The following is a 26,821-nucleotide window of genomic DNA, read 5'->3' on the forward strand; positions in this document are numbered from 1 at the left end:
ATGTGGGTCCTCATCTTGGAAGCTCTACTTCTCTCTCTGACAGAGAGAACCACATGCAACAGTAAGGTCCCTTTTATCACTACTATTGGTAATGTAATAATCATTAGTAGATGTGGTAGTAGTAGTGGTATGGCAAATATCTCAATAGATACTATATCACAAATGTTACGAACAAGTGAAGTAGTATCCAAGTGCTTTCTGCATTACTCATGGCTGTATTAATTTCCCTCCATCAGAACAGCCACAAACACCACCACAAACAACAGCATCACCCTGGACCATCACCTTCAGTCCAGCAGAGATAACAGCAGAGAAGGGACTATGTGCTGTTATTTCATGTACCTTCAGTCATGCAGAGAACTTCAATTCTACTGCAGCAATATGGTTTAAATGCCCTGAAAATGGCAAATGTGATCAGGATGAAAACGTAATTATCCACTCTGAAACTCCCTCTAAAGCTCAGGAGGATTATAAACAGAGAGTGTCTCTACTGGAGACTGATCTGACAAAGAAGAACTGTAGTGTAATCATCAACAACATCAGAAAGAATGACTCTGGAGAGTATCAGTTCAGACTGCTAAGTGCATATACATACTCCAAGAAAGTGAAAATCACAGTGAGAGGTATTTCATGACTATTATTATCAGTTACAGTGACAGACTATTACTGTAGTTCATTGTACACAGTACACACTTGCCAAGTTCCCTCTCAAGTCTCCCTTATTATAAAGTCCTCTCATAAGAGGACAAGATGTCATTACTGGGAAGACTCCTATTCAGACTTAGCACATCAATGCTGCTCTCCTAAGGCTGATTATGTGTCACTGCTGTTTAGTACACATATGTAAAACTCACTTCTGTGTTTGTATTTCCTGTCTCCAGCTCTGACCCAGAAGCCCTCAGTGTTGACTCCTCCTCTGACAGAGGGAGAACCAGCTACTATGACCTGCACCGCCCCGGGGATCTGCTCTGGAACTCCTCCTAACATCACATGGACATGGAGAGGGACAGGAGACAACATCACTGAGCTCAGAGACAATACCACCATACAGAAGAGAGAGGACCTGACCAGCGTCACAACATCCCACTTCTCAACTTTGACCTTTACCCCCTCAGCTGAGCACCACAACATGAAGGTTACGTGTCAAGTAACCTTTCAGAAAAAACATCAAATTGAAGAGACAGTAACTTTGAATGTGACATGTGAGTACCATGTCACCTACATTTTACATTAAACACCTTATTCCAGAAAATCTTTGAAACCTAGGAATAACCTTGATAACAAGCAGATGATACAATATGCAGGCTATACGCAGTTATGTCATGGCTTTGACCTTTTCCCTTGCTTTTTAATCATGATCCATTGTAATTAGTCCCTCAACCAATATAGTTAGAATTTAGTGTATGTGTAACAATACATGTGTAAAAATAGAAACTCTATGCACTAAAGATGTGAAAGACCCCCAAATAACTGGAAATAAAACAGTGAAGGAGGATGGTACCCTGGGTCTGACCTGCAGTGTTGACAGTTACCCACCATCTGACATCACTTGGAGTAAGAACAGGACAAGTGCCCCACTTCAGAATTACACTGAAAAGGCCACTCTCACCATCTCCAATGTGACAAGAGAACATGCTGGGGAGTATGTGTGTACAGCGCAACACCTCAACAGGACTATGACAGCTTCCACTGTTGTCACTGTGAGGTGTAAGTACAAACAGTACAAACTTGATTGAAATATACAAACTCATTTCATATTTTAAGATCTGGAATTGTTTTTAGCATCAATCTATCACTGATATCTCTCTCTTCACTGTCTTTTCCAGACCATCCTGTGATTCTTCCTGGCTCTGGGTGTGTGGATCAGGCAGAGGTCATGACCTGTTTGTGTGTCAGTCAGGGGGTTCCCTTACCCCTCATAGAGTGGCCACTGCTGGAGCTCAACACAGAGAAGTACAGCCTCACTACATCAGTGTTCGGGTCCTCAGTGAACAGCACCATCAGCCTGCCTGTTATAAACCACACCAACAACAACACTGTGGAGTGTGTCAGCAGAAATGTGGTGGGTGTAGTGAGAGAGAAGTTGCAGGTCACCCAAAATAAGAGCCAAGAAAAGCAAAGGGGTAAATATATAAGTCAAGTTACTTGGTTAGAGAGCAACAGCTTCCCAATCCCACTCATTGCAATATTGAGGAACGTTCTGTACATGTAGAGTCGGAAAATTTATATTTTTTCTTCCAGAGGATATTAAGTAATGTGAGCCACTTCCCATACAGAGTTATTGTTCTCTTTTTAGAGAAGGAACGGGAAGGCATTATAGCATTATATAATTATTATAACATTAACATGATGTTATTATTTAATTTAAAAAGAAAATAAGAGGATACAAAGTATTTGGAGCCACTTCTAAAAGCATACATGTGTTGTTCTGTTTATAGAGGAAGTATCTAAAGACATCTTGGCTATGCTGTCGGACCTAAAACTGATTACTGCATTTGTGATTGGTGCAGCCTTCTCAGCCACCATCTGTTGTATCTTCCTGTGTTTGACAGGGAAATGTAAAAGGTACATGCATTCTGTTACTGAAGTACAGTTAGTGTTAACTGAGTGTTGTTTTTAAAATCAATTGCAGATTGTCTTTAGAAATTCATATTTACTATCAAGAGAATCAGATATATTGTCAAAAGTGCCAAAGCCTAGCAACATATTGTAATGGACGTGCTTGCTAACCCCTCCAAAATATAGTTACTGAGATATTTCATTTGTAATATTTTTCTTAGACAAAAAGAGAGGATCCCAAAGGACTCAGACTACAAAAGCCCTTTCATGAACCTGGAGATGGTGGCATGTGAAGACCAACAGGTGCAGTACCAGTTTCTTTCTTTATTCAGCTTTACCAACATTCAGTTAGCATTGACATGCCAATACGAGTTGATAAGACAGCATGAACAGATCTGGGACCAACAAGCTAACAAAATACTTGTAACACAGTGCTTTCTATAATGTACTCTATAGACAGATGCAGGACAGGCTGTGGGGGGCGAACAGACCCCTCTGCAGTTGGAGCTGAGGGAGGGAGCTGAAAACGGAGGGCCCCTGACCAGTGGAGCCGCAGAAAACTCTGCCAAAGGGGAAGAACCAAAAGATGTGGACTACGCAACTATCAACTACTCCCAACTGAAGAAAAAGACTCCTGAGGAGGCAGAGAAGAAGACCACCACCATAGAGTCAGAGTACGCCGAAATCAAACGAGAGAAGAAGAAAGGGGGAGAAGAAGATGGAGGAGAGGAGGAGGAGGAGGAGGAGGAAGAGGAGGAGGGGAAGGAGATGTTGGGGAAGAATGAGGAGAAAGAGAACAGTAAGCCAGCAGCAGAGACAGATGAGGATACAGCGCTTTACTCCAACGTCAAGGCTATTATGGGTGGTGAGTGACACAGCAATTTTGCGAGAAAAAGTGGGGGATAGCATACAGTATTATACAGCCATGGGTCCTTATATCATTTTCTGAATCCAGATTGAATGTTTCATGTTGATACTGGGACTTTTGTTCAACTGAAACTACGGTGGTTAATAGTTTTAGTGTTGTTTCCTCATGTGCTGAATCCAGTTTGAATGTTTTATGTTAATACAGAGACATTGTTTAATAACTGAAACTACTGTAGTTAGTAGTTTTAGAAATGCTTTATTTTACAGCTCTGTATCAGATGGTACTGTACGTGCCTGGTGGTTGTACAATTTCATTAAGAATAATTTCTAATTGTACATATTGTAGAAGCACATTTTGGTAATGTTTTTGTAAAGTGTAATTCTACTTTTGTAACGATTCGGTTTTGTCATCATGAGTAAGGACTGACAAAGATGTGGTTTGTAAAAGTAGAGAGGTCAAACCATTTCTTGTTTTTCTCCTCTTTCCTTTCATTTTTGCATTTCGAATTGACAAGTGGGTGGGAATATTAGGTAGTATGTGTGGTTGTAACCAGTACTTTTGTGTACATAGAATACTGATATACTGATATACTGTTTTGCAAAATGTGATAAGTAATTCTCATTTTGGGCTAACCAGAGAGCTCAAATGAAATGAATCAAGAAAAAAAGTACATTATGCTTTTAAAAGTTGTGTGCTATAGACAGGTTGGTTGTTTAGCAACCAAATAGACGCGTGCGCAACTTTGGGGTAAAACAGACGGGTTGGCTTAGATTGTTGACCACATGTAAACTATATTTCATCTCCAATGTTTTTTGAAAATATAAATACATTTGCACAATGAGTACTTGTTGTCTCTCAAATACATTATTACAGTTGTTGGTTAGCTAGCTAGCAATTTTTTGCCATATTAGCAAAAACCACCACAATAAAATACATAGTATCAAGAACAACATAAAACTTGCTGAAACGAGCCAACTACGATTCCCCACATGGCAGCTTCGTGTCATTGTTGCTAGATATCTGGCCATCCAAAATCACCACAACAAACGGCCTTCTGCTCCATTGATGCGTGAGTATTGTTTTTATGACATTGTCAGCTAACCCATTATAGGCTACCAATTGTATAAATCAGGGATGGGCAACCTTGATGGGGGTGGAGTCCACAAAAAATATGAACTCATCACAGGGTGCCGCAGTGGCTCACGGGTCTGGATACCCACATCCATACGCACACATGTAGTCAGAGCCGGCCCTATCCTTTGTTTCCCCCACCTTGTGAGCACAACATTTTAGGGCTCCCCTCTTGACAGCGGAAATATTTTTTTTTAGGTTTTAGAGTTAATTTCCTGCAATTCTACACATTTTGCCATGTGGCGTAGGGAAAATGTTGCAGTTTTAAAGCAATTTTGCTGCAAATCTACACATTTTGCCATGGGGCGGAGTGAGACATGTGCAGTTTTATAGCTAGTTTCCTGTAATTCTACACATTTTGCCATAAGGTGGAGAAAAATGTTTGCAGTTTTTAAGATGATATCTGAGTAAGAGTGACTTACAAAATCAATGGGGACCCCTCGGTCGGTAATTCGACCATGATTACTACAAGTTTAGATAGCTGGCCGGTAGACTAATTTACCAATCGCAAAATTGTTTTGCTGACATGGGCTAATTGAGTGACTGTCAGTGACTGGCATAACAAGAGAAAAACTGCTATTCTACTATTCTAACTCTCAACAGCAAGTTGAGACCCCGACTGAGTTCCCCTCCCCCCAAAAATAGTATTTTTATATATTTTTTGGTCTTTGGAAATTGATATGTCTGCCTACAAAAGGAGGGCCGCCACCAATTGCCCATCCCTGGTATAAATGTTAATCAAAATATTTGTTTCTTCTCCTAAATGAAAAAATGCTTTTAGGTTTTTTCATCCAGGTCAAAGGTAAGGCATAGGTAGTAGCATACATTAGTACTGTAGACCAGACAGTTAGTTGGAGCTAAGATTGTGTGTTTGTTTACCTAAGACTTAGAATACTTTTAGTTTTGCCAATTAAACATATTTATATTCATACAATGAACCTCGTACATTTTGATACAATGTTTTATTAGCAGGCTGAGATGTTACTACTTATCCCCAAATGAAGCCGTTAGGGATAATGTTTCCCGGGCCTCAAGGGCTGCAGTGCAATGACACGACTGAGTGCATGTCAGTGTTTGTTATTTCTTTTCTTTCAGAGACAGATAAATATGTCTGTATTCTGGTGTTTGGACATTAATTGAATTGCCAATCAATGATGCGTTGAATTAAATCAATTAAGTGCCTAGGAACATTTAATGAAATCATCCAGGATTGAAGCAGCTTTGTGGTGTTTGCTGTATGTATGCCCTATGCTAATAACGTTTACATTTACATTTTAGTCATTTAGCAGACGCTCTTATCCAGAGCGACTTACAGTTAGTGAATACATATATTATTTTTTTTTATTCTGGCCCCCCGTAATAACCAACCTCCCCTCTCCTACAGCCATGGCAGCAGATGTTGTGTCTCACAGCCTGAACCTCCTGGAGACACTCAAAGAGTCCATTGAGAACAACAAGCTGTCGGATGTCAACGATGCTGTGGGAGAACTCCTGATCAGCCAGATTAACAGCATTCTTTCCCCTGCTAGCCTTCGAGAAGGACACGGAGAAGAGCCTGGAAGAGAGGCGTAAGGCCAGCCTGGAGGTGCTGAAGGCCCAGGGGGTGACTAAGCCTAAAGTTGTCCTAGTGAGGCCCTCCTGTCTGGAGAAACTTACATTTACATTTACATTTTAGTCATTTAGCAGACGCTCTTATCCAGAGCGACTTACAGGAGCAATTAGGGTTAAGTGCCTTGCTCAAGGGCACATTAACGTCATTTAGCAGACGCTCTTAGCCAGAGCGACTCGCAAATTGGTGCGTTCACCCTATAGCCAGTGGGATAACCACTTTACAATTTGGGGGGGGGGGGGGGGGGGGGGGTTAGAAGGAACACTTTATCCTATCCCAGGTATTCCTTAAAGAGGTGGGGTTTCAAATGTCTCCGGAAGGTGGTGAGTGACTCCGCTGTCCTGGCGTCGTGAGGGAGCTTGTTCCACCATTGGGGTGCCAGAGCAGCGAACAGTTTTGACTGGGCTGAGCGGGAGCTATGCTTCCGCAGAGGAAGGGGAGCCAGCAGGCCAGAGGTGGATGAACGCAATGCCCTCGTTTGGGTGTAGGGACTGATCAGAGCCTGAAGGTACAGAGGTGCCGTTCCCCTCACTGCTCCATAGGCAAGCACCATGGTCTTGTAGCGGATGCGAGCTTCAACTGGAAGCCAGTGGAGTGTGCGGAGGAGGGGGGTGACGTGAGAGAACTTGGGAAGGTTGAACACCAGACGGGCTGCAGCATTCTGGATGAGTTGTAGGGGTTTAATGGCACAGGCAGGGAGGCCAGCCAACAGCGAGTTGCAGTAGTCCAGACGGGAGATGACAAGTGCCTGGATTAGGACCTGTGCCGCTTCCTGTGTAAGGCAGGGTCGTACTCTCCGAATGTTGTAGAGCATGAACCTGCAGGAGCGGGTCACCGCCTTGATGTTGGCGGAGAACGACAGGGTGTTGTCCAGGGTCATGCCTAGGCTCTTCGCACTCTGGGAGGAGGACACAGCGGAGTTGTCAACCGTGATGGCGAGATCATGGAACGGGCAGTCCTTCCCCGGGAGGAAGAGCAGCTCCGTCTTGCCAGGGTTCAGCTTGAGGTGGTGATCCGTCATCCATACTGATATGTCTGCCAGACATGCAGAGATGCGATTCGCCACCTGGTTATCAGAAGGGGGAATGGAGAAAATTAGTTGTGTATCGTCAGCGTAGCAATGATAGGAAAGGCCATGTGAGGATATTACAGAGCCAAGTGACTTGGTGTATAGGGAGAAAAGGAGAGGGCCTAGAACTGAGCCCTGGGGGACACCAGTGGTGAGAGCACGTGGTGCGGAGACAGCTTCTCGCCACGCCACTTGGTAGGAGCGACCGGTCAGGTAGGACGCAATCCAGGAGTGAGCCGCGCCGGAGATGCCCAGCTCGGAGAGGGTGGAGAGGAGGATCTGATGGTTCACAGTATCAAAGGCAGCAGACAGGTCTAGAAGGACAAGAGCAGAGGAGAGAGAGTTAGCTTTAGCAGTGCGGAGAGTCTCCGTGACACAGAGAAGAGCAGTCTCAGTTGAATGACCAGTCCTGAAACCTGATTGGTTTGGATCAAGAAGGTCATTCTGAGAGAGATAGCAAGAGAGTTGGCTAAAGACGGCACGCTCAATAGTTTTGGAAAGAAAAGAAAGAAGGGATACTGGTCTGTAGTTGTTGACATCAGTGGGGTCGAGTGTTGGTTTTTTGAGAAGGGGAGCAACTCTCGCTCTCTTGAAGACGGAAGGGACATGGCCAGCGGTCAAGGATGAGTTGATCAGCGAGGTGAGGTAGGGGAGAAGGTCACCGGAGATGGTCTGGAGAAGGGAGGAGGGGATGGGGTCAAGCGGGCAGGTTGTTGGGCGGCCTGCAGTCACAAGTCGCAGGATTTTATCTTAACTTGACTTCCCAGGCCTCCTGGAGGAGATGGAGAGGGACCTCCCAGAGATCCGGGCCCATGCCCTCCTCCTGGCCCTGCCTCTTGGTAGAAACAATTGGTAGTTTCTTGTTTGTTAAAATGAATCTCCATGACAACTTAGGTAAAATTGTATATAATTACTCTGCTACCATGTGGTTTCTAAATAAATTCCAGACAATTAGGGTAAAATAAAACATTACTAGAACTTTGACATCTTCTCTCCATGCATTAAATTACAGTTGAAAAAATGTGCTAAGAAGGTTGTAACAATCATAAAAACGTTCATGTCGGATGTTATGAATGCCTATGTATTCCCCTTACACAGCTGGCAATTGTATGTGTAGATATTATCATAACACTATTTATCATGCTATTCTATACTCTCTCTGTGCTCCAGACCTGTGGACACAGAGAAGGGGACCAGAGAGAGAGGTGAAAGAGGACGGACCCTGGTGTTGTGGTTGATTCATCGAGGCAGTGGAGGCAGGATGTGGGTCCTCATCGGGGCAGCTCGACTATTCTCTCTGACAGAGAGTAACATGTCAAAGTAGGGTCCCTTTTATCATTAAAGTATTTTTAATATTGAAATCATTAGTAGTTGTATAGATGTGGTAACACATTGTAATCTCAACTGATTCTGTATTATCAAAAATGTTACGGACAAGTGAAGTGCTTTCTGAATTACTCATGACTGTATTAATTTCTCTCCATCAGGACAGGCACCTCCAGCAGCAGCTCCAGCAGCTGCAAACACATACAGCATCACCTTCAGTCCAGAGAAAATAACAGCACAGACTGGCCTATGTGCTGTTATTTCATGTACTTTCACTCACCCTGATAACTAAAGCTTAGAACAGCAATATGGTTCAAATTCCCTACAAATGGCAAATGTGATAAGGGTAAAGGCAGAGGGCTGTCGAGCTGTCTGGGTTTGATTGGGCGCCCTCTAGTGAACATTTGTAAAAAATAATAGTGTAATTTAACCATTGCAGTTATATGTCACCATATATATTCAATATATATCACATAGCATGGGGCTCCATTGGTCCAGAACAGAATGGTAAAGTTTGAAGTAGTTGATGTGTAATTGATGTCAGATGTCTGTTGCAGAGGTCTCTGGTTCAGGGTTAAATAGACACCATGTGGTGTTTGGAGCTGCTTCTGCCGCTGTTGCTAATCATTAGAGGTAAAACTCTTATGTTTCTCATTCCCGCTTGTCAGTGTGAATAACTAATCAATTACACCACAATAACTCAGACTGTGGAAATTCCCTTGAAGACTACAGATATACTAGACATGCAGTAATCTAGATATACAATTGCAATGTAAAACTGATTTGGTGGTTTTACTGTATTGACCCAGTTTAATTTTAGAGTGTGTCAAACTTACAGCAAACAAAAGGGTACAGAGTAGACACACGGTCCAACTGGCACACATGGCAGCAGGGAATCAGCCTACTGTTCCAGTGCTGTTGGATGGCTGTTGTCCATCTTGACTCAACCTTGTCCCTCTCACTCAAACAGCGTGCCAGTGGTGAGAGTGAGACATATGCTTCCTCCACATAGGGTCTCTGCTCTTACCATCTCACCCAGGGAGAACCTCATGATTTCATCCTCTGTTCTCTCTCTCTCTTTGTCTCTCTGTTCATCTTTTCTCAGTGATTCAATTTGAAACTTTATATGTATTGTAGATTGATTGTTCATTGGTCTACAGTTTCACGCTTAATATTCCCATTTCCACTCTTCCCTCCATCTCACTCCTTCCCTCTCTCAGATGTCAGTGGCCATTGGAACATGTGGGTACCCAGGTACATCTCGGCCATGACCAACTCCTGCGTGGTCATCACCTGCACATTCATGTACCCGTCCGGTATACAGCCGTACCGCGGCATCCACGGCATCTGGTACTTTGGCCAGCCCTACCCTCAGCTCTTCCCACCTGTGGTGTTCAAGACGCGCACAGACATCGTGCATAAAAGTTACCAAGCTCATTGGGGACCTGCACCAGAGGAACTGCACCCTGCTCATCAGTAATATAGGTACAGAGCACTCAGAGAGGTACTACTTCCGTGCCGACCTGGGCGGTGCCAACATCTACACCTACCCAGACTTCTCTAACCTCAAGGTGCTGGGTAAGCCTGCTGAGAGACACTGAGAGGCAATTTTTTTAAAACTATGTTTACAATTGTTTACAATCGTAGGTGTTACATTTATGGTCTGGATTTCCCTAGCCTGGTACCATATCTGTTGGGCTGTCTTGCCAACTACTGTGGACACTGTTTAGCATGACATGGCCTGACAATGGCAATAGGAGTTGGCAAGCACAAATAGATCTGGCACCAGGCTAGGATTGACCTAGCTGTGATTATAATTAGTATAGCTGTAATGAGAATAGGTAAATATTGTGAATTGGAGTGGGGTTAGCAAGCCGGACTAACCGTAGCCTATAGTTTGCAGGCTCTATTCCCTGCTTTGATACTGCTTTGGACCCTTGACTTGCTTAGCTAAAAATACAGCCACGGTAGCCTACTTAACTAAGGTGCTTCAGCATTATAGCAATACATCACATTCCGACAAAAGCTTTTACAGAATGTCGCTCCAAGAGACGGTGTCAGCTCAACCGCAACTAAAATCATGAAATGATAACCACAACCATGAACTATAGGGCTGTAGATTGTTAACTATGTTGGGAAACAGGCCCTTGTTTTAAAATGGATGCCCAGGCGTGGAGTGTCGCCCTGAGTTAGTTAGTTAGTGGCATGAGACCGAGTCTGATCTTGTGACTCCACCCCCCAGAGAGAATGGCAACCCTGGGCATGACCTAGTGTCTAAACTGGAGAACCCAGTGTTGTACTACAGCACAGTCAAGAAGGACAAACAATGTTTGAGGAAGAAAGTGGTGAGACATGTTGATGATGATGACTATAATGATGATAATGATCTCAGATCTGTCCCAGACACGAGAATGATATCTGACCCGTTGTTGATGCTGATACTATACTATACCCGTTCAATTAATGTCCCTTTTTTGATGTACAGTAAGGTTCAATCCGTGTAATACTCATAAATTATCAAAACCTATATGACATCTTATGTTAAAGAGAAAACGTAAACTTCCCCAGCCAACTACTGACCTAGCCTGAGAGTCCCAGTACCACTATAGCTATCTATCACAGTACCACTGGAGTAGCTGCGACCATAGCCTTTCCAAACCACTGTTTTCTGCTTCATCGCTTCTCTGCGTTCTTCTGTCTCTTTTTCTCTTCCCTAACTCTTGCACAGCTTAAGACAGAGCTTCTGGGCTCAAAGTTTACCTCCATTCTAGAGGAGAGCACGGATAGGTTCCTAAACAACCCCACCCAATCCCAACTCCAGGTCTCAGTGGTAGACAGCATCCCTCACTCATCCCAGACAGCAAAATTATATGATCGCCCAAATTCGGCCCTAATCTACAATATTACGATTTACCATTTGGCCCAGTTTATGTAATTGTTCTGACATGGTTAAGTCACTAGACCTAATGGCAGAGCATTCAAGATGTGTTACCCAACATTGAGACATGCCAATATGGATATCCGGTTAGTAACTCTTACTGTCATCGGTTCTCTTGAACGCCTCATGGGGGGTTTATTTATTTCTAAACCTGGAAACAAAATGGAGAAGCGTTGTTCATGTCTTATCTAATTTGTTTGTCACATACTGTGTTGTAAAGCAGATTTGTACTTTCTTTATTTGGTGGTATTCCTTATTAGTTTTGTGATCTTTGACATAATAATTCCGATCAGAATTCTGCAATCTTTCTGCAAATTAGCACTGTTATTACTTAATGACAATAAGAGCTCTATGATGATGTTTGATCACTCTCTTTTATTTTACAAGTCTATCCCGCCTCAAGCAAAGCCATCTTTCTTTGGTTCCAAACAAATGAAAAATAATGTAAACAACAGAGAATGTGACCAGCTCAGTTTATCTATATAGTTTGTTATCTGTACTCTTATACCCAACACATTAAGGAAAATACACCCTGAATACGTTCTATATCTCCATTTATTAGTATTACTTTATTGATACAGTATGTGACAATTATTCCTCCCACACCACCCCTCATTGTTTGCAGTAGATACATCCCACAAAGCTTTTTTAAAAACCATTTCACTTAACAATATTTGCAACTGTGGTGCCTTGATTATCTATATAACATTTTGATTAAAATAGTTGAACATGAGGAAGATATCAAAAACTTGTAGCTTCCTTAGGTGCTTTTACATAAAATACAACATTGTTCGGTTATAATGTATCTTTTTTTTTTGCATAAAATCCTGAGAAATTCCTCCGGAAAAAGTTTGAATTCATTCACATAAAAATGCTTTCAGCGCTCACACACACAAAAAAATACTTAAAGTAATAGAAAATAATTTACATTGAAATAAAATAGCAAAATCAAGCCTCTGAACGAAAGGCTAAAATAAAATAGAAGTTTATCACAAGCAGAGGATCATTGGGGATTCGGAGAGATGATGTCATATTCGGGAGACACGTCTGCCTTGTCCAATTAGATGTAGGTATTATCTTCTTCTTTAGCTCTCTTCTTTTCACCCTTTTTGCTATTTAAGTCACAAAAACATTGTTATCTGAGATGATTTTAGAGCCTATTTGTGCAGTTCTGAAAATAGTAACAAAAAGGAAGCATCTACTGTACAGTAAGTTGTAACCCGTTTTTTAACATTAAGATCACTTTATTGGTCAATTGCACACAAGGTCCAACTGAAATTTGACTTCCGCTTTTAACCCAACCCCTCCGAAAGACACACATACATAAACATTTGGGAGAGGTGTGGGAGGGCTGCCACACTGTGCGGCAGGTTGATGTTTATTGTCATGAATCTTGCCCTGGAAGCAGAACGGAGCGAATTCCGCTAGATGGGTCAGCTGCAAAGATTTTTGGTCTTAATTTTAAGGTTGGGGTTAGGCAATAGGATTAGCTATGTGGTTAAGGTTAGGGTTAATTCGGTTTATGTCAGCTAGTGACCACTCTGCAGAGCTGCTTCCAGAACAAAATTAATGACGAAAGAAACTAACCTGCCACTGGGTGCCGTGGGGGGTTGCTCAAGGGCACAACGGCAGACAATTGCATCAAGGATTTGATACCAGCAACCCTCCGGTTACCAGCTCACTTCCCACCAGACTTTTCCCATCGGACCTGGAATTCGAACTGGCAACCCTGCGGTTGCTGGCTCGTCTCTCTAACCGCTAGGCTACGTTCTTTGGTTTCAACTTTTAGTTTGCCAAACAGAGCTAAAAAGTTTTCCTTGATTATAATTTACCTCTCTCAGACAGTCCTGTCTGATATATCAATAAGAATTTTATGTCTCCTAACCTTATGCCAAATGTCCCCTTGTGTGAAACTGTGGGGTTGTAATGTTGTCTTACCATTTACAAGGACTGGTCAGATAGACAAGGAGGGCCACATTAAGGCTGAGGGACAGACCAACGATTATCCAGAAAAAGACTGCAACATCCCTTTTCTCTGACCCAGGGATATCTATGGGAAGTGATACAAATTAATTGGTACGAAAACACTTTGTTTAACTTATCCAACACTATTCTACTTTAGTTCTACTCTTTACCCCACTAGACAAGTTTCCATCCAATTGGCGACAGATTTTCATGCGGAATGAAATGTGCACGTTTCCACCAAACTGTCATACCCTGATCTGTTTCTTTGTGATTGTCTCCACCCCCCTGCAGGTGTCGCCCATCTTCCCCATTATCCCCAGTGTATTTATACCTGTGTTCTTTGTTTGTCTGTTGCCAGTTCCTTTTGTTTCGTCAAGCCTACCAGCGGTTTCCCCTTGCGCCTGTCTTGCTCAAGTTCCTGTTTTCTAGTTTTCTAGTTTTTTACCATTCTGCCTGCCCTGACCCTGACCCTGCCTGCCTGCCATTATGTACCTTTTGGACACTGATCTGGATTACTGACCTCTGCCTGCCCTTTAACTGTCTTTTCCCTGCCCCCTGTTTTTGTAATAAACTTTTGTTACTTCGCTGCTGTCTGCATCTGTGTCTTCTCCTGAAACGTGATACAGACCGACTTGTTGCAGATATAATCGGTGCTTGATGACATAGTGCACACAAAATGTACTTTTTCACTTAAGTTGTCATGTACCTAATAATTCTACTAATAGTTTTGTCACAAACTGTTGCGTTAAATAGCAAATGTGCCTACTCTGATCTTAGCACATGCACTTTAGCTAACAGCACCCAGATACCGTGTGGTAGGCTGTGCTGGTAGGCTAGTCTACATGATGAGATTATTATGGATAAGAGCAAGAGTATTTTTATTTGTCAAACGGCAGCCAAGCATCGATCATGTCACCAGAATAAGACCCTCGATATTTATTGGAAAGTAGCATCAAGATAACCGTACACTTTCACCACCCTGTGAGGTTCATAATTTATTTAATTTGTTGCCTAATAAACTGCATGGTTTCCAGAATTGTAGTGGAGCTCCACACACCATATCATTGCTTGACTCCCATGTTTAAACTTCGATATTATTTCAATATTTGCGCATGAAGGCGTTTCCACTGCCATTTCTCGCATAATGAATGTTACAGACACAAAAATATCTCACCATATCGAACGAACAAATGATCTGCCTGCATTTATAAAATTGTATCGAAACTTCCTGTTTCCATCATAGATGTCATATTTTTTTTTATACGGTATGACTTTACTAGCATAAAAATTGTGGATGCAAATGTGGTAACTGACATACACTACATGACCAAAAGTAAGTGGACACCTGCTCGTCGAACGTCTCATTCCAAAATCATTGGCATTAATATGGAGTTGGTCCCCCCTTTGCTATAACAGCCTCCAAAACAGCCTCCACTTCTGGGAAGGCTTTCCACTAGATGTTGGAACATTGCTGCAGGGATCGCTTCCAATCAGCCACAAGAGCATTAGTGAGGTCAGGCACTGATGTTGGGCGATTAGGCCTGGTTGGCAGTCGGCATTCCAATTCATCCCAAAGGTGTTCGATGGGGTTGAGGTCAGGGCTCTGTGCAGGCCAGTCAAGTTATTCCACAGCGATCTCAACAAATCATTTCGGTATGGAACTTTGTGCACAGGGGCATTGTCATGCTGAAACAGGAATGGGCCTTCCCCAAACTGTTGCCACAAAGTTGGAAGCACAGAATCGTCTAGAATGTCAATGTATGCTGTAGCGTTAAGGTTTCCCTTCACAGGAACTAAGGGGCCTAGCCCGAACCATGAAACAGTGTGCTTTATAAAGAGGTGATTATGAAACTACAGTTTATTCAACTCTACATAAACTGAGAATAAACAACATATAATAAGCAGTCGCCTCTTTAGAACACACATTGTTGAAGAAAAGTTTACAATTAAATCACACTGCCAGATTGTAATGAGATTAATGGTGAATTTTGCACTTGACACAACTTTTGTACTATGAAAATATCATCCTCTATGTCTGTGTGGTTTGAGCTGAATTTGAGCAGAAATTAATTGGTGATTCTTCTTCACTCAAATTGTAAAATGTAACACTAGTCCTATACGTACACAGCACGTCACAGTACATTGAAGTACTTACGTGTCAGGCTCCCTTCAGCTTGGTGTAGTATGGGGACCTCCATCTCTATCTGGCCAACTACATTTCTGCTGACACACTCCACACTGCTGTTCTTGTATTCTGAGGCAGACATGGTGAAGGTGCTGTTCACGGTTTGGGCACTCCTGGAGACACTGTAGCTAAAATAGACCCCTAACATTGGCCAAGCAATCACTGGTAAGGGAACCCCCTGACTGACACATACACAGCTCAGGACCTCTACTTGGACCACACACACAGAGCCATTCAGGAACTTTGGACGGTCTAAGGAATACAAATAAGTACTTTTTACATTCAACATCATGAGATATGGCTTTTTTACGTAACAGAGACTTGAAGAATGAGCACTGTACTATATTTTGATAATGAGGGAATGCTCTGAAAGGTGAATGTTCTAAAATTTTACAGTTAAAGTCACTTTTTCTCCACTGTAATGTTGACCTTCCTGTAGAAGCCCATTCTCTGCTGTTGATGGATTATCCTCGAATACATGCCTAGGTTCTCTGTCCCTCTCCAGTCTATGCCAACAAAATCTTCTTCTTATCTTTACAGGTCATTTAGTTTGAGTGCATATACTTTGCAGGTCAGTGTGGCCCACTCTCCCTCTGTGAGAGAGGGTGTCTCCACAGTAGGCTTCTTCTGAGTTAGAGCTAAGTAGAATAGGTGAATTTAGAACACTTTGACAATTCATTTTTAAAACATTTTCATGCAGATTATACTTTGATGTGAAGAACATGATTAATATAGTTTGGTAGTTCTGCAACAGCGACAAAATATGCTGCAATTCAACATTATTAGAATTAAGAGTGTGTAGGCTACATTGATTCTGACTTGGACACATAAGGGGACATTTTCCTCAAGCAAAGACCTGTTTAAAAATACTGTAATACTCATTATAATCTGCTGCGTGATTTAAGACAGTGAAAGTAGTATATTTGGTGACATAGTTACTTACATACCAGACACTGAGACTCGCACCCTCTCAGGAAAAACATACATTTGATCATCTCCCAATGTTATCTTGAATCTATACTCGCTTTCTCCTTCTTGCAGGTCTTCGAGTAAAAAGCTGCAAGACCTTTTAGGACCTCTCTGGAACTGCCAATCAACACTGCACAGCTCTGCATCTGTTTCAAATACAGGTGTAAGTGGATCTCCTATGAACCAGACTCTGCGTACGTAATCAGTAATGTTGCCTGGGTACGTGAATTTACACTGTCCAGCCTCTACTGTAACGTCCTGGGTCACTGAGGTGGAGAACTCTGTACCTTTCTCTCGAGGCTCTATATATCTTTTTTTTATAGTAACACATTTACATTTGACCAGCCAAAGCTTACAAAGACAATAATCTTAATCCAAAACATGTTACTTGACTCTTCTGTCAAGTCATACAGCATTAGACTATACATATGCACTGACTACAGGTTGCTGTTATGAACCAGCAGATAGCCACGGTGCAGATCTCAACCATTATCTTCTGTTATAACAGGACTTAAGGAATCAATATTTATGAGACACAAATCTATGCTGTAATAGAGAATATACAATTTGTTTCCGTAAACAGCTAACCAAATGCACAAACGATTAATCACTTCATAATATGCTGCTAAATGACTCTTGATTATATTGTTATGAATCAACTTACCTCTCTCTACTGTGTACCAGCCCTCTGCCTGTCTCACTCAGGTCTCTCTGTTCGGTGGCGATCTTCTTCTCTGATAATTGTGAGCACATTTACAGATATATCAAAATATTGTCTGTCATTACTGGCTGCAGGAAATGTAAAAACATCTGTAGAGGCCAGAGTTAAGAGTCAGTATCTGTCTTTAGTTGCCCCATTTCACAGCCTACTTTTGTGGTGAGACAATGTAAACTGTAGCACAGTACAACACTGTGTTACTGTCAGCACAATTAGGCACAGTTGTAGATGTTTCTAAAGTCAGCATAAAGTAACATAAAATATTGCATTGACATTCAGGCCCTTGGTATAATAGTTTTTTCAGTCTTTGCACTAATGCATGAAAGCAGTTCATATTTCAGATTAAAATAATTGTGCATATGGTTCACATTGGTCAGTTATTTTATCCCGGGATAACGCCTCAGTTTTTAATGCATCTCAATGTATTACAATAACAACAAAAAGCAAACCAAAAGTAATTGGTAGAACATACACAACTTCAATATTTGATGCTGCTGGTTGATATTCATTAATAGTTCACAAAAATATGGCTCAAGATATATGGTCCAACACATTTGACACCATGGTTGTGATACAGCTGTTTTTTTGTGATACAATAAAGAGTTTATTAACCATCCAATGTGCAGGCTTCCACAATGCTTATATACAGTGCCCCCTTTCTGATTTTTGCATATTTTTATCACTGAATGTTATCAGATCTTCAACCAAAAACCTAATATTAGATAAAGGGAACCTGAGTTTACAAATAACCAAAAAAAAGTGATACTTATTGTATTTATTTAATTAACAAAGTTCTGCAACACCCAATTCCCCTGTGTGAAAAAGTAATTGCCCTCTTACACTCAATAACTGGTTGTGCCACCTTTAGCTGCAATGACTGCAACCAAATGCTTCCTGTAGTTCTTTTTCAGTCTCTTACATCGCTGTGGAGGAATGTTGGCACACTCTTGCGTGCAGAACTGCTTTAACTCAGCAACATTTGTGGGGTTTCAAGCATGAACTGCTCGTTTCCAGTCCTGCCACAACATCTCAATTGGGATTAGGTCTGGACTTTGACTAGGCCATTCCAAAATGACAAATGTGTTGCTTTTTAAACATTTTCATGTACACTTGATTTTGTCGACAAGGGTCCCATTAAGCCTGGTGAAAACCAAATACTGCATTCCACAGTAAGAACCTTATACCAATGGTCAAGCACGGTGGTGGTAGTGTGATGGTTTGGGGATGCTTTGTTGCCTCAGGACCTGGACGACTTGCCTTAATAGAAGGAACCATGAATTCTGCTCTGTGTCAGAGAATTCTACAGGAGAATGTCAGGCCATCTGTCTGTGAGCTGAAGCTGAAACGCAGCTGGGTCATTGTGCAAGACAATGATCCAAAACACACAATCTAGTCTACATGAAAATGGCTAAAAAGCAACAAATTTGAAGTTTTGGAATGGCCTAGTCAAAGTACAGACATAATCCCAATTGAGATGTTGTGGCAGGACTTGAAACGAGCTTGAAAACCCACAAATGTTGATGAGTTAAAGCAGTTCTGCATGGAAGAGTGGGCCAAAATTCCTCCACAGCGACGTGAGAGACTGATCAACAACTACATGAAGCATTTGGCTGGAGTCATTGCAGCTAAAGGTGGCACAACCAGTTATTTAGTGTAAGGGGGCAATTACTTTTTCACACAGGGGCATTGGGTGTTGCATAACTTTGTTTATGAAACAAATGAATTAAGTATGTAATTGTTGTGTTATTTGTTCACTCAGGTTCCCTTTTCATCTAATATTAGGTTTTGGTTGAAGATCTGATAACAGTCAGTATAAAAGATATGCAAAGATAGAGACAATTTAGAAAGGGGGCAAACACTTTTTCACAGCACTGGGTTTATATTTGTGCCATTACAATGGTTGTGCCAAATGCATTGTATATATATATATATATATATATATATATATATATATCAGTTGAGTATGTTGTTTACCCACTTAGGTTTACCCTCAATTTCAGTTCAATTCCATTCAGTTTGACTATGACTTAAAATGGCTAGAATAACTCTACAAGGCTTTTCGTTTAGGTACCAACTGTGTGAGTAGCTGTAGTTTGGTGCATACTGTTGAGGGACTTTGGAAGGCATTTGCAGGAGTAGCCACGAGGTTGTGGCTTAGGCCACCAGAAATTCAGCCAAAAGGAAGGCATATCCAGAGACCCTTATAATAACGGGTATTGTAAAAATAGCTCACTATACTGTCCTTACTGCAGCACAGGGCCTACTTTTGAGACCTGAAACTAACACCACTTTTCAGCAGCAACACATATATTAAAGGGAACATGGGGTAGAGTTTAAATGTAAGTACAGATGTAGGATATTAATTTGATCATCACCCTGTTGCAGTAGAATTTTCCCGGGAATGTAAAACTTGTAGTGTATTTGAGGTTTAAAAAAGCTTCTGAAGTTTTAATTTCCACTTTCAAATTTCACACTTGATTTTCCCTTACGAAAAATCTTAATTCACATTTCCTGTTGCTGCAGGATTATTTTCCTGCTGTAGAAAGCTGCCTAAAATTAAGATCTCAACAAACAAATATATAAAGGCCTTATGGTGGGGGTACTTTAACACATTTTCGAAGTGTGAAGAGGAAGTTAACTGAGGCCCACAGTGCTGTGAGCTGTTGTCAAACTCTGCAAGTCTAACTAACAGATCTGGGTAAAATAACTAACACACGTCATGGAAACTGCGCTGAAGACCAAGAAGGCATGATGGCTTTTACAGTAATATTGTTTTTAGAGGAATTGCAGTTAGATCTTAGTATGTACAGTAATTGTCAATTATGTTGATCTATGACTACATGCACATTTACTTTACAACTACACAACATGACACTGAAATTCATTTGACACAATTACTACACACTACTGATACTTTATCAGGCATTGTTGCAACCAATTTCTTCCTCTTTAGGCTGTGATCAGTAGCGTTATTGTCATGACTTCTCTTTATCAAATCAGAGTAATGTAATAGTGAAAGAGTAATCATCACTCTTCAAAAGTGGGTCTGATATGTCTGAATAGTGAGTGAAAGATTGTGGATTGAAGGAAAATATGTTACTGGTTTTGAATAAGGTACTAATTAATCATTAAATACACTCAATACAGTCCAGTAAGCTCTGACATTGATAATAGGATCTGCAGAGAAGAATGGGAGAAACTCCTCAAATACAGGTGTGCCAAGCTTGTAGCATCATACCCATGAAGACTTGAGGCTGTAATCGCTGCCAAAGGTTCTTCAACAAAGTACTGAGTAAAGGGTCTGAATACTTATGTAAATAAGATATTGACGTTTATTTTAATTTTTTATCAATTAGCAACATTTTCTAAAAACCTGTTTTTGCTTGTCATTATGGGGTATTGTGTGTAGATTGATGAAGAAGAAAAACGATTTCATCAATTTTAGAATAAGGCTGTAACCTAACAAAATGTGGAACATGTCAAGGGCTCTGAATACTTTCCGAATGCACTGTATAAGGACACCTAGGTTTGGACATGTGGGAGGATTTGACAGCATAGCGCCATTTCCCTCATGACTGCAACATAGGGACCTGGGAAATGTATGTTCATCACTCACCACTTTAGATCATCAGATGTTCAAAAAAATGTATCTGCAAAAAAAAAACTATCGTTTTTCCTCGTTGGACCAGCGTTTACAATGTAACCAATTTCTGATTGTGTGCTTGTTCCGTTAGCTTTCTGTAACTTTGTAGCAAGTACTGTCTGCATGTGTAGGTGCATATTGCGTCATGATTGCAAGGTGTCCCAATATATTTTCCAACTGTCTCGAAATATGGTTTTAATGTCCATTCTAGAATGCCCATCTAGCCAATAAGAAATATTGCTGTATTCAACAATGCTATGGTATAATTAAGTGATAATGCCAGAGAAGCCGGTGTTTGGAGGATATATTGGCACATGCCAATTTATCCTCTAAACACCGTCTTTGAGGGCATTATCACTTTTATACAACGGGTTTCCAAAATATTCAAATAATGATTGACATATTTCCATTAATAATGTAATTTTGATGAATTTATTCATGCTATTTAATCCTTCCACAATATATAGTCCCGACACAAATCTAGGGTTAGTGCCCAAGCCGGCTGGTCATTCGTTCTATCGGTTCGGTTGCCAGAGACGTGACCCAGGATTCAGACTTTTTGTTCTGTTTCTATGGACGTGACCCAGTCATTTGTTCAAAATGTTCCATTGCCATAATGGCTGGCAACGTTCTTATCCTTTGCTTGCTAGCTAGCCAACTACGGCTAACTTAGTCACGTCAAACAGTGCAGACAGAATAACAACAATAGCTTAATTTGCATTTGTTTAAGCTGTTTTCTAGTGACATTTATTTGGATACATCAATATCAATGAGCTAATGAGGCGCGATTTTGCCTGGCATTGAAAATGCGCTCTCTCGTCAGGAGACTGTTCTTCAGATTAGCTAGCCAACAACACAGCTAACACAATCACTTCAAACTAAAGCTGGGAAGACTGCAAACTAGCTGCAGTTCGTTTCGTTTGACCTTTTATCAATTTACATTTCTTTGTATATATCCATAAAAATGACGCCAGGTGATTCATGATTTCGACTGGCTGAGCAACGCTGCCTGCGAGTCTGTCAGTCAATCAATCACATTTACTTCTATAGCCCTTTTTACATCAACAGATGTCACAAAGTGCTATACAGAAACCCAGCCTAAAGGTATATACCAATCTCCGCTGTTGAAAACTAAATGTTGGTCTAAAAGAAATGTGAGATAGTGTCTAGATGCTTTTTATAGTGGAGATCAAGTTTATAAATTGCCTGGCTGGGCTGATGACAGTGGATTGCACAGTCAGATGGAACAGAGTAAATAGGCATTTTAACATTATAGATTTAGCCGGTGGTAACTTGTGGAATAGACACCGGCTGGAATGCGGTTTTAACCAATCAGCATCCAGGATTAGAACCACCCGTTGTATAATATTCTATATCTGACTGAGTTCTAATTGCGCCTGCCTCTTTGCGAATGAGTGGAATCATGAGCAGTGGTTTGTTCTTTGTGTTTGCTTGTGTTCCTCGGATTTGCCTCCCAGGTTTGCCTTTTTAGGAGCACATTCACCACTCTCTCAAATGGCTAACTCTGCCCTCTCGCAGCACAGGCCGAGGGCCTGAGATGTGAAACGAGCTACCCCAGCTCAAGTATGCAACTAGAGAAGCTACTGACAGTGTGTTTGGGAGATGCCGGACAAAAGGCAATTTTAAAACCATCCCGCATCTCCTGCCGTGTCTACAGACATCCCCAAACAAACAAAAACCAACTCTCGGAGAACTGGTAAATAGTCGCTTATAGGCCTACAGTCAGTCAGGTGGCAAGCTGCCGGCAGGGACTTCTATTGCAATAATGTTGAATGGCTCTCTGGCTAGTATTGCTTAGCCGGCTAGATGGATGAAGTAAGAATCTAACGTCAAACAGAGCCTACCTCAGCAGGAGCAAAAAATAGGCTAAGTTTTCACAATAACTTTGCTTTACAGAGAGTAGGCTATTGAGACAGACAGTGATGTGGCGCTCAGTGGTGAGGTTGAGGCAGGCTGAAATGCATGCAGGAGGAAGCAGAGGAGACAGAGAGAGAGAGAGGAAGCAACCAGAGACAACCAAAGGCAAACAATGCAGTTCTAAAAATGTAATACATTTTCGTTTATATCAGTGGTTGTTCGTCTTATCTTGTTTGCCCACTGGAGTTTATAGTTCACCCATTATCCGCCTTTTTTTTACCACTACATCACTGGTATTAATACAGAATCATAAGTAATATTCTAATACATCATGTGAATGTAATAATATGATCATCTGTGTGCGCCATTGATGTCTGCTTGTGCGGAGCTTGATTAGTAATGCCTAGGAATACAAATGTGAACACTATAATTTGAGAAAAGTGATACGCTATATATACAAAAGTATGTGGACATCAATTCAAATTAGTAGCTATTTCAACCACACCCGTTGCTGACAGGTGTATAACATCGAGCACACAGCCATGCAATCTCCATAGACAAACACTGGCAGTAGAATGGCCTTACTGAAGAGCTCAGTGACTTTTAACATGGCACCATCATAGGATGCCACCTGCCAAGTGCTGAAGCGCGTAGCGCGTAAAAATCGTCTGTCCTCGGTTGCAACACTCACTACTGAGTTCCAAATTGCCTCTGGAAGCAACGTCAGCACAATAACTGTTCGTCGCGAGCTTCATGAAATGGGTTTCCATTGCCGAGCAGCCGCATATAAGCCTAAGATCACCATGCACAATGCTAAGCGTCGGCTGGAATGGTGCAAAACTCGCCGCCAATGGAGTCTGGAGCAGTGGAAACGCGTTCTCTGGTATGATGAATCACGCATCACCATCTGGCAGTCCAGCGGACGAATCTGGGTTTGGCAGATGCCAGGAGATCGCTACCTGCTCGAATGCATAGTGCCAATTGTAAAGTTTGGTGGAGGAGGAATAATGGTCTGTGGCTGTATTTCATACTTCAGGCTAGACCCCTTAGTTCCAGTGAAGGGAAATCTTAACACTACAGCATACAATGACATTCTAGACGATTCTGTACTTCCAACTTTGTGGCAACAGTTTGGGGAAGGCCCTTTCCTGTTTCTGCATGACAATGCCCCCATGCACAAAACGAGGTCCATACAGAAATGGTTTGTTGAGATCGGTGTGGAAAAACTTGACTGGCCTGCACAGAACATGAATTGGAACACTGACTGCGAGCCAGGCCTAATCGCCCAACATCAGTGCCTGACCTCACTAATGCTCTTGTGGCTTATTGGAAGCGATTCCCCACAGCATCTAGTGGAAAGCCTTCCCAGAAGAGTGGAGGCTGTTATAGCAGCAAAGGGTGGACCAACTCCATATTAATGTCCATGATTTTGGAATGAGATGTTCGATGAGCAGGTGTCCACATACTTTTGGTAATGTAGTGTATCTTTGAAAAGAGTTGATGATTTTATGCAATTCATCATTACAACTGACTGAACAGTCGCTGATGTTAGGTGTCAGTGTGAATCATTTCTCATATTTCCCCCCTTTCAGGGGTATAACATTACAATTGAATAGCTAATAAGCTATGTGTTTGTAGATCGACTGAGGTGAATGACCTACAGCTGCCAAGGTGATAATGGCTGTGGTCATTTTTGCTTGTTTTAGCTGTTCTCCAAAAAGCATAAAAAAATATATTGTATAGAAATGTAGTAAAACGCTTCAACTTTCCAAAAATGTCCCCCTACGGACCTCACTAAAACTCAAACTTGTTACGGCCCTGGTTGCATTTAGCATGTTTGTCCGTTTGTCAGAATATGACAGCAAATGTTTTTAAACACCCACTGACAGTTCCCCTTTGTGCAGTATACATATCTCCCTGGCATATTACATAATTTATGCAGCAGCATACAATACATTTTTGGACTCACCTTGATGTGCTGTGCTCACTTGAACAGGAAGGTGGCGCGGTGTCCTTCGTGGGCTAATTATTTCATCAAACGTTGTCATCATGTGGGCTCCCAAATGGCGCAGCGGTCTCTGGCACTGCATCGCAGTGCTTGAGGCGTCACCACAGACCCCCTGGTTCGATTCCAGGCTGTATCACAACAGGCTGTGATTGGGAGTCCCATAGGGCGGCGCACAATTGGCCCAGCGTTGTCCGGGTTTGGCCGGTGTAGGCCGTCATTGTAAATAAGAATTTGTTCTTAACTGACTTGCCTGGTTAAAAAAATCAAAGTCTGGCATTCTCTGGATTTATGGTGCTTTCAATACAACTGGGAACTCTGAAAAAAACGAGGTTGAATCATGACGTCAGTGGTCTTCAGGTCGGAGCTCTAGAAAGAGGCCCGAGTTACCGCCTTGGAATTCCGAGTTGGATGACCTTTCAAAGTGTATTTTCCCAGTCTGAGATTTCCCAGTTCCGAGTTTCCAGTTGTTTCAAACGTGGCAGAAGTCATGCTGGATTGACAGCATACCCAATGTTGAATGTTTTTAATTTTAAGCTTGGAAAAGAGACCCTTTAAGCCAGACTTGGACCACACACCCACTCCACTGAATAACAGGCTAGTAATTGCTTTGCAATGCTTGCAATTAGCCACTGATTCCTTCCAAACCACTCATTGTTGAATTTGCGATTTCCAACTTGTTGTGTAATGTTTATGTCCAATGGCCATTGAGCACCGATACATTATATCTATAATTTCTCTTCATTATTACTCTTCATATAAAAAGGATTGAAAAGGATTTGCCAGTAGATTGTCGACTTGATTCATGATGATGACTGCTAGCTTGCTAGCTAAGATTTTGAAAGTATGATGTTGACATGATCAGTCCAATTAAAGCTACAGTAGATATAATGTGATTTGACTTCATTTTATCTGTGGCCAATGACCTTGAGCCTTTTTGGATGGGCACATCTAATGTAACTCTATGGCACTACCCAAGGGGCTTGAATGTTCGAGCTGTCCCCATAGATTTTGCAGTGACGTAGTGTCCCCATGAGTGACAGAACACTGAGCCAATCACGGCGCAACTAGAGAACATTACCAACCCCTACGTTCCGCATTTTCCGCTGGCTGCCCCACCACCACAGAAAGCACTGAGCAAGGCTGAAACGCCTGCATTTTTTAGCTGCCTTACTCAAGAAAGCAAAAAAGAGACCATGTTTGTATGCCAATAGCCTGTTTTAGAGAAATGTCATCATTGGATACTGTAAGAGCTTTCATTGTCTGCTTTTATTCCCCATTTATTTATCCTACAGTTCTGACTTGGTGTACAGGGAGAATACTGTTTTGAATTCTGTTGCTGTAGATTTCAAAAGTGCTGAACAAATAGTTATATTGACTACGTCTGTCCTAGCTCACTCATTAATCAAAATTACAGATTGCCTCTTATCCGTTCGTCGTCCCCTTATGCCATAGTTTGTATATCTCAATTGTCAGTAGAAACCACATTTGTTTAAGCAAGTCAGCCATATCAGCTATGTTTTTTTAAAAGGCAGTAAATGAGGCTGAATGAACTATTTAGCTGCCAGACAAGGCTCCGCTGATAGCCAGGTGTACCAGTATTAAGGCGTTGGGACTGCTGTTGGGACTCTGCTGTTGGGACAGCTTTATGTAGGCCCTAACAGTTTGTGGGCACCGTTTGTCACTGTTATAGTGCAATTAATGTATTGTTTAGTGTTGTGTTGTGTAGTGGCTTTGCTGGCATGCAACCCCCACATGTTTTGAGTTTGCCTCACAAAGATTTACATTCCAAAATCGGCACTGGTAAGAGTACAGCCTCAGTGTTCACTGTAAACGTGCACCGGAAGTTGCACAAAATTCTCACAACATTCAAATTTCCGCTCACAAGACTTTAAATTTTCTCTGCGCCCCAAAAAATTTGAAGGAACATTGGCTGGACGGTATACTGTACAGAGGGA

The 26,821-nt window shown here is 41.7% G+C and overlaps 1 protein-coding gene and 1 pseudogene across 2 annotated transcripts in view; both read left to right on the forward strand.

Moving 5' to 3' along the window:
* LOC311140514 (sialic acid-binding Ig-like lectin 5) lies at positions 1-4,263 on the forward strand (the record flags this gene model as incomplete). The annotated part of the gene is made up of 8 exons (XM_084175602.1): positions 1-61; positions 267-623; positions 882-1,202; positions 1,450-1,707; positions 1,827-2,123; positions 2,439-2,565; positions 2,781-2,862; positions 3,016-4,263. 8 exons carry the CDS (start codon positions 1-3, stop codon positions 3,430-3,432), a joined length of 1,920 nt encoding a protein of 639 aa, XP_084031728.1. The 3' UTR covers positions 3,433-4,263.
* Positions 4,264-9,149: 4,886 nt separating this feature from the next.
* The window catches only part of LOC311139995 (myelin-associated glycoprotein-like), a 36,978-nt pseudogene continuing 19,306 nt past the window's right edge, over positions 9,150-26,821 (forward strand). The window contains exons 1-2 of the transcript in view: positions 9,150-9,195; positions 9,783-10,140. The product of the transcript in view is annotated as a myelin-associated glycoprotein-like (transcript). The remainder of the gene's footprint in view (positions 9,196-9,782; positions 10,141-26,821) is intronic.

Source organism: Coregonus lavaretus (genome assembly GCF_964263955.1).
Source record: "Coregonus lavaretus genome assembly, chromosome: 13".
NCBI classification, from domain to species: Eukaryota; Metazoa; Chordata; class Actinopteri; order Salmoniformes; family Salmonidae; genus Coregonus; species Coregonus lavaretus.